Source organism: Chaetura pelagica, unplaced genomic scaffold (genome assembly GCF_000747805.2).
Source record: "Chaetura pelagica isolate M959 unplaced genomic scaffold, ChaPel_1.0 scaffold104, whole genome shotgun sequence".
NCBI classification, from domain to species: Eukaryota; Metazoa; Chordata; class Aves; order Apodiformes; family Apodidae; genus Chaetura; species Chaetura pelagica.
This window is the reverse complement of record NW_009953786.1, coordinates 3460025-3469814: the sequence shown is the minus strand read 5'-3', so window position 1 is coordinate 3469814 and position 9790 is coordinate 3460025. Positions and strand designations below refer to the sequence as shown.

Below are 9790 nucleotides of genomic sequence, written 5' to 3'. Positions count from 1 at the left end.
GGAAGGAGGGTGCAGCTGTAGGGAAGGGTTCACTCAGGAGCCTGGGTCTGAGTAATGGCTGCGTGCTGTGGGGAGACCAGGAAGTCCTGTAAGGACAAGGCCCTACATGACCAGAGACCAGGCTTGGCAAAGAGCTGGTGTCCTACAGCCAGCATGGCAGGAACCTCACCAGCCAGGGCTCAGTCTCACAGCACCTGCGCTGAGCAAGCCCAGAGATCAGCTCCAACCACGAGTCCAGGTCATAAGGCAATGTAAAGGCAATGAGGCAGGTCCAAACTGAAACCACAGAGTCAATTCACACATCAGAGCTCAACTCAGGTCGAGTGATCACAAGGCAGGGCCAAGGTCATGCGAGGAGTCCTTGGCCAGATATGGGCACAGCTGTGTTTGAACTGGAGAACGGTACGTCTGTTGTGTGGCACAGGAGGCACTGAAGGGCTGGGGCATAGCAGAGAGCTCCGGGGACCCTAAGTGTGGGTGGAGGCTCCAGGTATGTCTGGTCAGGACCATTAAAGGCTTATTACTGCACTCAGAGCCCTGTCACCCACTTTAGGAGCAAAAGAGAGATGGGCCTGGAGACAAGGCTACAAGGCTTGGGTCTGAGGTCTATCAGGAAACAGGCCTGGAGACAGGCACCTACAGGCACAGACTGAAATGCTGACCCTCAGCAGAAATGGGCTTCTGTTTGGAACAGCAGTCTTAACTTGTGGAGTTTCATATAATTTCTTGCTAATTAACTTTTTTGTTGTTGTTGTTCTTGATTCAGGCAATGACAAAAACCAATGTAACAAATTAGGAAACAGGTGCTTTAGACCTTTCATCGTGCTTCTCCACACTCAGCTTCAGTCCAAAACTCCTGCTTCCTTGTTTCAGTTTTCTTTTTACACTTAGCACTTCTCAGTTCCTTCAGTGAAGCAGCAGGCAGTGTAAGATGTTGGGGTTGGTGTATAACTGTTCCTGTTTCCAATTGTTCCTGCTCAGTTTTTTTCCTGTGCTCTAGTCTGCTCCGTGGGCTGCAGTTCCACAGGGATGTCCTTGCTCCATCACTGGTCACTTGCAGGCTGCAGCCCCTCTGGGGCTTCATTGCCCTGGCATGAGCTGTCTGTGGCTGCAGTTCCTCAGAAGTGCCTCCTCTGGCATGGGGCACCTCCTCCCAAGAGTGTGCCTTCAGTTGTGCTCTCAACAACATCTCCTTCCTCTTATCTTCTCTGTTTTGTTTCTCTGAACACATCTCGCATTTCTCCTGCCACTCTTTCTTAAATACACTTGAACAGGGGTGCCATATGCTCCTCTGACAGTCCAAAGAGTTGGTGTACAAGTTATTTCATCCATTACAGGGCCAGTTGCTACTGGCTGTGACTGGCCAAGGGCAGTTCATGTTCTCCTCTCCCAAAAATCACCCCTAGTACCTAAATGATGCCAGTGCCTAATACAGCCTCCTAGGCCCCCCTGGAGTCTAGGAGGTCTTCTGAGGTCTCTTTCTCTGGTGACTAAGTTAGAGCATACTGATTGTAAATTCTTGCACCTTCAGCAGTGGATTTGGTTCACTTAGGAGGAGATAGGCCTTCCTTGCAAGTCAAATGTGCCAAAAAGTGTGGAATGGTCTCAGACAATTATATTCCCCAAAGAACAGAGAAGATATATGAGCTCCAACCCTTTCCAAAATTACTTGAGAAGGAAAGGCACACTGCATCCACACAGCACTTCTTATGCTCTCATGTGTAGCATCAAAAACTGTGATTGCATATGGCTGTTTTTATCTCACAGCTCCCTAGCAATATGGTATATCCAAAACAACAGAGCACATAGTGAAAATGGAATTTTATGGGTGGACACATGGCAATTTATTGATATACTAGCTTCATTCACGCAGCCAGGGAATGAAAAGGATGATTGGAGAATACCTCAACTTCATGGAAACAGAGATTAGTGATTTTAAACCCTTGCTAGACTTCAGAGCTCAGAAGCAGTATGCAGTGTTTGCTCTTCCCTCATCCTTTTATAGCACCCTCCATGCTGCTGTTTCCCAAAACTGCTTCCCATGGGTGCTGCAGCTGCCACGTTCTCCATGGCAACTCCTTCACAGCAGGTCCTGCTGTCCAGACCAGCCATGCACAAGCACAGTTCTTGGCCCAGCCATTGATACAGGGGTATGGATTTGATTTATCTTTACTGAACCTGTACTTTTGTCTCTTATTTTAGCCTCACAGTGACTGCTTTCTCCTTCATAAACCAAATAGTTCTATCCCTTCTACAGCATATGACAGGGATATTATCTTTCATTCAGGACACAGGCATCTTAAAATGCTTCTGGACATTCACTAAGTAATATTTCTGTAATTTTCTTTTAAAATTAATGAGTTCCAAGCACAGTTTCACTGGTCTACATTGCCAGCATATTGATCAGAATCATCTGCTTGCACAAAAAATAAGAACAAAATAGGAACCTACATTAAGCTCTGAAAACTCGTTTTCAACAGATGTCTTTCAGAAGATGTCATATCCCTAGTGACACCTAATGGCGCCATTTGAAACAAGTCAAATAGTCCACAGGGAGGACATTAGATGGACTCTCTGCCTTGAAAATCTCTCTTTTGTGTATTTTTGGAAGCCATTTACCATTTCAGCCTTGATTTTCTACATTTCTTTTCTTTAGAATAATCATCAAGCAAAAGAATTATTAAAAAAGATAACAGCTTTCCCCCCCCCTTCATCTTATGTAATAAACACTTCCATAATACATGTTGATAGATTTATTATCATTGTACCTAGAAAGTGCAGAGTGACAGACATGTTTATTTCACTTTAATTACAGTTTTATAATTGTTTAATAACCCTACACACTGTGCTACTTAGGGCAATATTTTACAAACCCTGCTTCTTTTTTCTTTTTAGTTGCAGCAAAACTGTTGACTACCTTTGGCTATATGGAAAGCAGAGCATAAGACAATAAACCTTGAAATGTCATATCTCTTGAAATACTTTTTTTTGTTTGAATACTTGTGTTAACCATAGCTAATCCTTTATGACTGTCTTAGCGCATTCTCCCGTAGATTTTTATAGCAGCTATGAAAATGTGTTTCCTTGCTGCAAGTGTCATCATTTCAAGTTATACTTAAAGCTGGCATTGCAAAGGGTTGACGTAGCTCCAAGTACCGCCATGTGTCTCCTTTTTTAAGCACTTTTTATGTACTGATCCTGTAATTTGCAGTTCTTTACATGTAGCCCAGCAGAAGGAAGATTGCTCAACTCAGCAATTAACACTAATAGTATTTTTAATTGGATAAACTGTAGGCTAAAGAACCTTCCCTCTAAAGACTGTGAAATAGAAATAACATCTCTAGAGGGGAGATTTAGATTAGACATTAGGAAGAAACTCTTTACTCTGAGGGTGGTAAGACACTGGAACAGGTTGCCCAGAGAAACTGTGGATGCCCCATCCCTGGAAGTGTTCAAGGCTGTGTTAGATGGGGCTTGGAGAAACCTGGTCTAGTGGGAGGTGCCCCTGACCATGGCAGGGGGTTTGGACCTAGATAATCTTTCAGGTCCCTTCCAACACAAATCAGTCTATGATATAATTCCACAATTACATCAAAAGGCAGTAATCCTACGATTCTTGTGGGTTTTAGAGAGCTGAAGCAGTCCACCTTTTTAAGGCAAACACTATTCTCATATTTCTCAAGTTATATCTCTTATCATTACCTTGATACATTTACTTAGAGGAAATCTTTTACAATTATCTGGAAATATAATGGCAACTTCAAATAATTTAGCTATTTGGTATGCTAGATGGACAGACACTCAAAGTAAGAATAGGAACTGTAGGGTTTACCTTGCTTAAGTTCAACATTTTTCCAAAACATTCTTAAACTGTTTAGTGACTTCAGGAATGGATACATTCTGGTTTTGAAAATAGGATCCAAATCCCAGTCTAAACCACTTCTGTCAATAATCACTACCCACTATATCATACGTTTCAGGTTGTGTGGTTCAGTAACCCAGAATAATGATGTAACAACGTGTGTACTTTGCAATGCTTTTATTAGAATAAATAGAAGGACCACAAATTAACATTCACAAAGTCAGTGTTATGTCACTGGAATGAGGATGGGAAGTAAGTCAGGAAGACGTTTTATTTGGAGATGATGATTTATGAGGGAAAGGTAGAGTTTCTGGATTTTGTATGTGCAGCACAAAGAAGCCCAAATGCATTCCAGGAAGATGTTTTGCTGAAGTTTAGAATTTCATCTGTGAGTTGTCCAGGCATCTGTTCAAGGATGGTTGCCCAGCGAGTTCAACAGAAACGAACAGGATTATTCTGAAAGCTGTGTTTATTTCACAGAACTGCTATAGAAAAGCCATATTCTCTGTAGCAGTGGCAGCATTACTCAGAAAAATCTGGCTCATAAATCTCAGAAAAACACTGGCCCTGTCTCTCAAGTTACTCAATGACAATGGCAAATACTATTAAACTGTCTCCTGAAATTCACTCAATCCTCAAGATAAGTCCTGAATATAAGGATCTGGAAAGTGACACACTTCTTCAAGGATATTTGTCTAGATATTTAAGGCTTTCCTCTTGGAGAAAATATTGGAGAGATGAGATTATGCTACAACACTACAGTAAAGGGGGTCTGTTTCTGAGGGGAAGGCAAGCATTATTTTCCGATCTTTTTCTCCTTAGGGAGAACAAAACCTACCCACGAAGAGGATGTTGTCAGTTGGGTTGTGTTTGATAAAGAAGAGGAATGGGTGGTCAGCCCTAAAAACTTCAGGCTCAGAGGAATGTTTGTCTTCTCCCATCACATCTCCTGAGCCTGCCATCTCAGTGCCCTCTTCATTGATTTCCATGTATGCCCCATGGATGACCTCAGATATCTTCAGGTCCTCTGCAGAAGAGATGCCAGACAGATTGGCCGAAGGGCTGAAGAGGTCTGTCATACCCAAGGCCTCTAAGACAGATGTAAGGTTATATTTTTCCTCAATCCTCATGCGTGGGAGGTACACTTTCACTCTCCTCTTTTGCATCACATTGGGACTAGTCCACTCCATGAGATTTTCATAGCTGATTTTGTTCTCAAGCTGCAAAGAGAGACAGGGAATGAAAAGCCTGAGACAAGAGTGAAATGGCCTTAAAATCTGTGTTTATACCACTTGTAATTATTTTTTTCCATTTACTTTCTGTACACAATCAAACTGGTACTTAATCTTAAATGTATTTGTTTCCCAAAAAAATGTATGTGCTTCTTCCTGACTACAGCCCGTATCTCTCTTCAGCAAGTTTTCCAAAAGTCTGTCACCTGAAAATTTCTTCATCAAATCAAGGCACCTTTTTTTTTTTTTTTTTGGTGAAAATACAGTTTTGAAAATATCAAATCAAATTGACCCAGAAACTATCCTCCTGGAAAATATTTTATTATTCCCTTCCCTCCTCTTAGTTCCTTCCTAATGCTACTTTCCCCATTTTCATTTTAATCAACTCTTCGAATTCTTTCCTTGTCACATCCACTTTTTATTTGGATAAAAATTTGCTGTTGTAGTGGGTTTTTTGCATGCTCTCCTGGAAGACTGAAATTACTTGAAATGAGCAAAAATCCTGCTAGTATACCTGTTTATGGTACCAGATAGTCTAGCAACATCCCATTCTGCAGGGCTCCAGCAGCACTACTCATCTTCACCATCATTTTATCAGGCTGAGCCCAGGACTCTGCTATGAGCTCGGTCTCTGCCGGAGCACCCAGGAGCCCCTGGGCAGCTCTTGTGCTCCTGCCTGCCCAGCACAGCCGTGGTGGGAGCAGCTGGGAGGTAAATGGGCAGCAAAAGGTCTGAGAAGTGCTAACTCTTCTGCTTCCCCTGCCAGGGCCATACCTGCTCCAGGTCAGAAATGTCATCAGGCAGCAGCACCAACATGCTCAGCTCCCCAGTGGTGTACGGAAGCTCCAGGATCTTCATTTTCTCTGCAGCCACCACTGCCATTTTGAAGGTGCTGTTCTGGCACATCATTTGCACAGGTTTGCTTTCTTGCTGCAAAAAAAGAGATGTGAGATGCTGTGACCAGGCAGCAATTTTTTCCTTAGGCAGCCAAATGTACAAACCCTCTGAAAGGCTCAGAACTTGATCTTCAAGCATGTTGCCTTGAAGAAGAGCTGTGTCTGCATTTTACTCTCCTGCCTGCTGGTGTGCCCTGGAAGCCTGGTTAGACACAGCTCTTTGAAACACTACCTGGCCTTATGCCCAGGCACTGACAGGGAGGGATTCAGCTCAATTACCCAACCTGTGGCAGCAACAGTTTGTATGTGTAACACCCAGCCTTCTGGCTCTGTCAGTCAATAGCTGTCCTGGCCACAGGCTGTGTCTGTGCCTTCCTACCTCTGTCACATTGAAGGGCACTTCCCGAGTGTGTTCTTCTTTAAATGCTGTCTTCCATATCCCTTTGAAGTAAATGGCATTCACAAGAACCAGTGCAGTCTCGAGATCAACAGAGCCTGGTTCAAGGAAATTCTGGATCCGTCCTTTAAAGAAAGATGCAGGGCAGAGATTGGTAACACACAACTCCTCTGGTGTGCACAAATGTTTGTCATGAAGGGCATGCTGGGAAGGGGTTTGTGTGCCGCTTTGTGGAGTTTTGTTTCTACAGCAGTAACTTGCTTGACGCACTATAGACATGGTTAAGTGGAGAAAGACAAGGGTATAGATTATGTTAGGTAAGGGAAAATACCTGCTACCCATTTTTTGGTCCTTACCGTTTGTCTCTTTCTCCACCCAGGAGTTAATGGCCTGTCTTGCTTCCTCGGCACCTGTTTTGAAGTTGACTTCTTCCAGATCTGCTTTGTAGACTCTCCTTACACACTTTAAGAATTCCTGTAAGCAGAAGGATTGCAGTTGTCAGACTGACAGAACTTGACAATGTATGAATGTGAGGTGGAAGAGTGTGAAATGAAACAGAATGGTTACAAGAACAGTGAACTTTTACTGCCATGTTTGAACATGTCAGTCACAGCTATCTTCTTGTAACTGAATCTTAAAGCTGGACAAAAAAGACTACTTCCCATATTTAGGTCTGGCACTTTTTTCTCAGGCAAGACTCTTAAGTTAAAATTTTTAAATATTTTATTCATTTTAACAAAAAGCTTTCACATTAAAAAAAACCATGTTTAAGGACAGAAATTGTTTGTTTCCTGCTCTTTGTGCCCCCTTTTCATTTTGAATACTGTGTTCTTGCATTCTTAGATTTCAAAAACAAAGCTTCATTTCACTAGGAAATTTTGATATTTGGCTTAAAAAAAAAATCCAAATATGACAGTTTCAGTCTTCAGGCTTTCAACATGTGTTTCATTTCCCTTAAAAGTTACATTTTTCATTAAAACCCATTTTCTATCAAACGAACAAAAATCTGAGTTACTCCCTGTGACTGTTGCAACATGGGCATATTTCCTATCATTCTACTTTTGCCTGGGCTCCACGTAACAGCTACAGGAAGGCTCAAACTCATTCTGAAAGAGCTCCCCTGATGAACTCCTCTTCAGCTACAGACAGTGGACTATCATTGGTGATACTTTGCTAGGGAGAAGCACTTTCATTAAAACCCATTTTCTATCAAACGAACAAAAATCTGAGTTACTCCCTGTGACTGTTGCAACATGGGCATATTTCCTATCATTCTACTTTTGCCTGGGCTCCACGTAACAGCTACAGGAAGGCTCAAACTCATTCTGAAAGAGCTCCCCTGATGAACTCCTCTTCAGCTACAGACAGTGGACTATCATTGGTGATACTTTTTGCTAGGGTAGAGTCACAGGGGCCTGTATGGAGAATCTCACTGAAGTCAGGCCACAGCAAATTGTACTGTGACAGTGACAACTCACCGGAAGAATGGAGAACGTTTTTTCAATATAGATTCTGTCAGCGATCTTGAGTGAGTATGTAGCATTTGGCTTGGTGATGTCTGCGAGAAGATCCTTGAAGGACTTGAGGATGTACTCAGAAGTGCCACACTGAGGTGAAGACAAGAAAATAAGAAGATATATTACATTAGATTCTTATCCAGGAAACAAAGCCCTAAAGGATTGTTCCTATCAGCTAAGAGTCATCCAGCAGTGGAGTCCTCTCCCACAGACATAGGCCTTTGGGACAGCAGGTGCTGTGGTGATGGTGCATTGAACTAATGAGTTCATCCTCCTCAAGATAATTCCCCTATAATTTGTTTTTTAAAGAGTGCAGTTGTTTTCCTGTCACTGAGACTTCTGGGCTCTTCTCTGCCCCAGCATCTTCCTGCCCTGCTGTGGAGACTCTCAGCTGCAAGTCTGACTGCTCTATCCTGGCTCTAGGTGCTGCTCCCCTTTCACATGCTGTCCCCCAGCAGCACTTGCCCAGGAAGTCACCCTGGTGCCCAAAGCATCCCGCCCCACACCATCACTTGTTCTGGTGCAAGATGTACAACCTGTTTTCTTTCCCTGTTTTTTTAACAAACAGGTGAATTACAGCCTCCTTCCCTCCCTCCACAGGTCTCCTTGGTTTGAGAGCATTACCACAGCTTTTGACAAGGTCTGAGACTGTCAGGAAGAGAGGCAGGACAGTTCTCATTTTGTTCTGAGGAGAAGATAAGACATAAAAGGAGATAAAGTTGTTTGTCTACCTGGGAATCAGTAATGTCTCCACCTTCTGTAATGTTATCAAAGTGAAGAACCTGCAAGAGAAAATGCCAGTGATAGAAATGGCAAGCATGAGCAAAAATGATGTGAATTCGTGATTTACACACCATGCTTGCAGTAAAGCTGTTGGCTCAGAAAAAAAGTCCTAACTGAGAGCATACACAAACTAAAAATTCACATGTGAGATTGCAATTAGTCAATGCCTTCTGTGGGCAGTTTTCTTGGAAACTGTAAACACCACTCTTTGCCTACTTGTTTGTTTGTTGTTGTTTTGGTTTTTTTATGTATATATAGGAATTAACTGAGTTACATATTAGGCACCTGTCATAATATTGTCTTCTCGTCTTCCTGGGATTGATCTTTTTAATATATAATTAAAAAAAAATAATCTGATCATATTATCTGGAATATGTAAGACATTAGAAAAAAAAATAAAATTCACTGACTGGTAATCCATTTTGTTATTGTCCTTGAAATATTTTTTTCCCTAAGACAAAACTAACTGCCCCTTCAAGTGGAAATATACAACTTCTTATTTTTTTTTCTCTGCATAGATCTCGATCCAGTTCTCCATTTTGTGAATCTGGCTTATTTCTTGTGCATTAAAACAGGTGAGAACCTCATCAGTGGATAAGACATTTCAGTGATGTTTCATAGAAGGGACAACAAGCACAAGTAGAGGTCACTTTATACCCAAGGAAGTAGCTCACCTTCTCCATCTGAGATTGAGTGTTACCTCTTGCTCCCAGGTAGACCATGGCAAGGGTTGAAATGATGGTCATAGGGGAACAAAATAGGTTGTCATTGGCATGATGGACTTTCAGCTCTTTGAACAGATCAAAAGAAAATTCTGCATTTGCTGCAGTGACGGAGCCCATTGTGAAATCAGTATTTTCTGAAGCAAACAGAAAAAGTCTGACTTATTATGATGAATTATATTAACTGTAATGCAAGAAAGTCAGTGCACTTGAACCCCTGAACTTGGTGCACTCACCAAGTTTTTACAGCAAAACCTTTTTTTTTACACGGTTTTTACAGTAAACAGAATTCAGTGATGTGGATTAAAAAGACAGACATGCTTTTGAATTCAGGAGCAATCAAAATGCAGATTGGCCACCGGTTATGCATAGGCTGGTGAT

The 9790-nt window shown here is 42.1% G+C and overlaps 1 protein-coding gene across 1 annotated transcript; it reads right to left on the bottom strand.

The window, feature by feature from the left end:
• Positions 1-4680: 4680 nt before the first annotated feature.
• Positions 4681-9529, bottom strand: LOC104391581 (ovalbumin-related protein X-like). Its single transcript, XM_010000902.1, has 7 exons — positions 9362-9529; positions 8636-8686; positions 7866-7994; positions 6744-6861; positions 6370-6512; positions 5869-6024; positions 4681-5082 (listed from the first exon to the last, which is right to left on the bottom strand). The coding sequence occupies exons 1-7, from the start codon at positions 9527-9529 to the stop codon at positions 4681-4683; spliced, it is 1167 nt and encodes a 388-aa protein (XP_009999204.1).
• Between the last annotated feature and the right edge of the window lie 261 nt (positions 9530-9790).

What these genes read in the sequence shown, in the direction of transcription:
- LOC104391581 (XM_010000902.1), bottom strand. Translation starts at nt 9,529, where the DNA reads ATGGGCTCCGTCACTGCAGCAAATGCAGAATTTTCTTTTGATCTGTTC. An exon ending in AAACGTTCTCCATTCTTCCG is followed by an intron (nt 6,862 to 7,865) that starts GTGAGTTGTCAC and finishes TTCTGCTTACAG; the next exon opens with GAATTCTTAAAGTGTGTAAG. An exon ending in GGTGGAGAAAGAGACAAACG is followed by an intron (nt 6,513 to 6,743) that starts GTAAGGACCAAA and finishes CTTTCTTTAAAG; the next exon opens with GACGGATCCAGAATTTCCTT.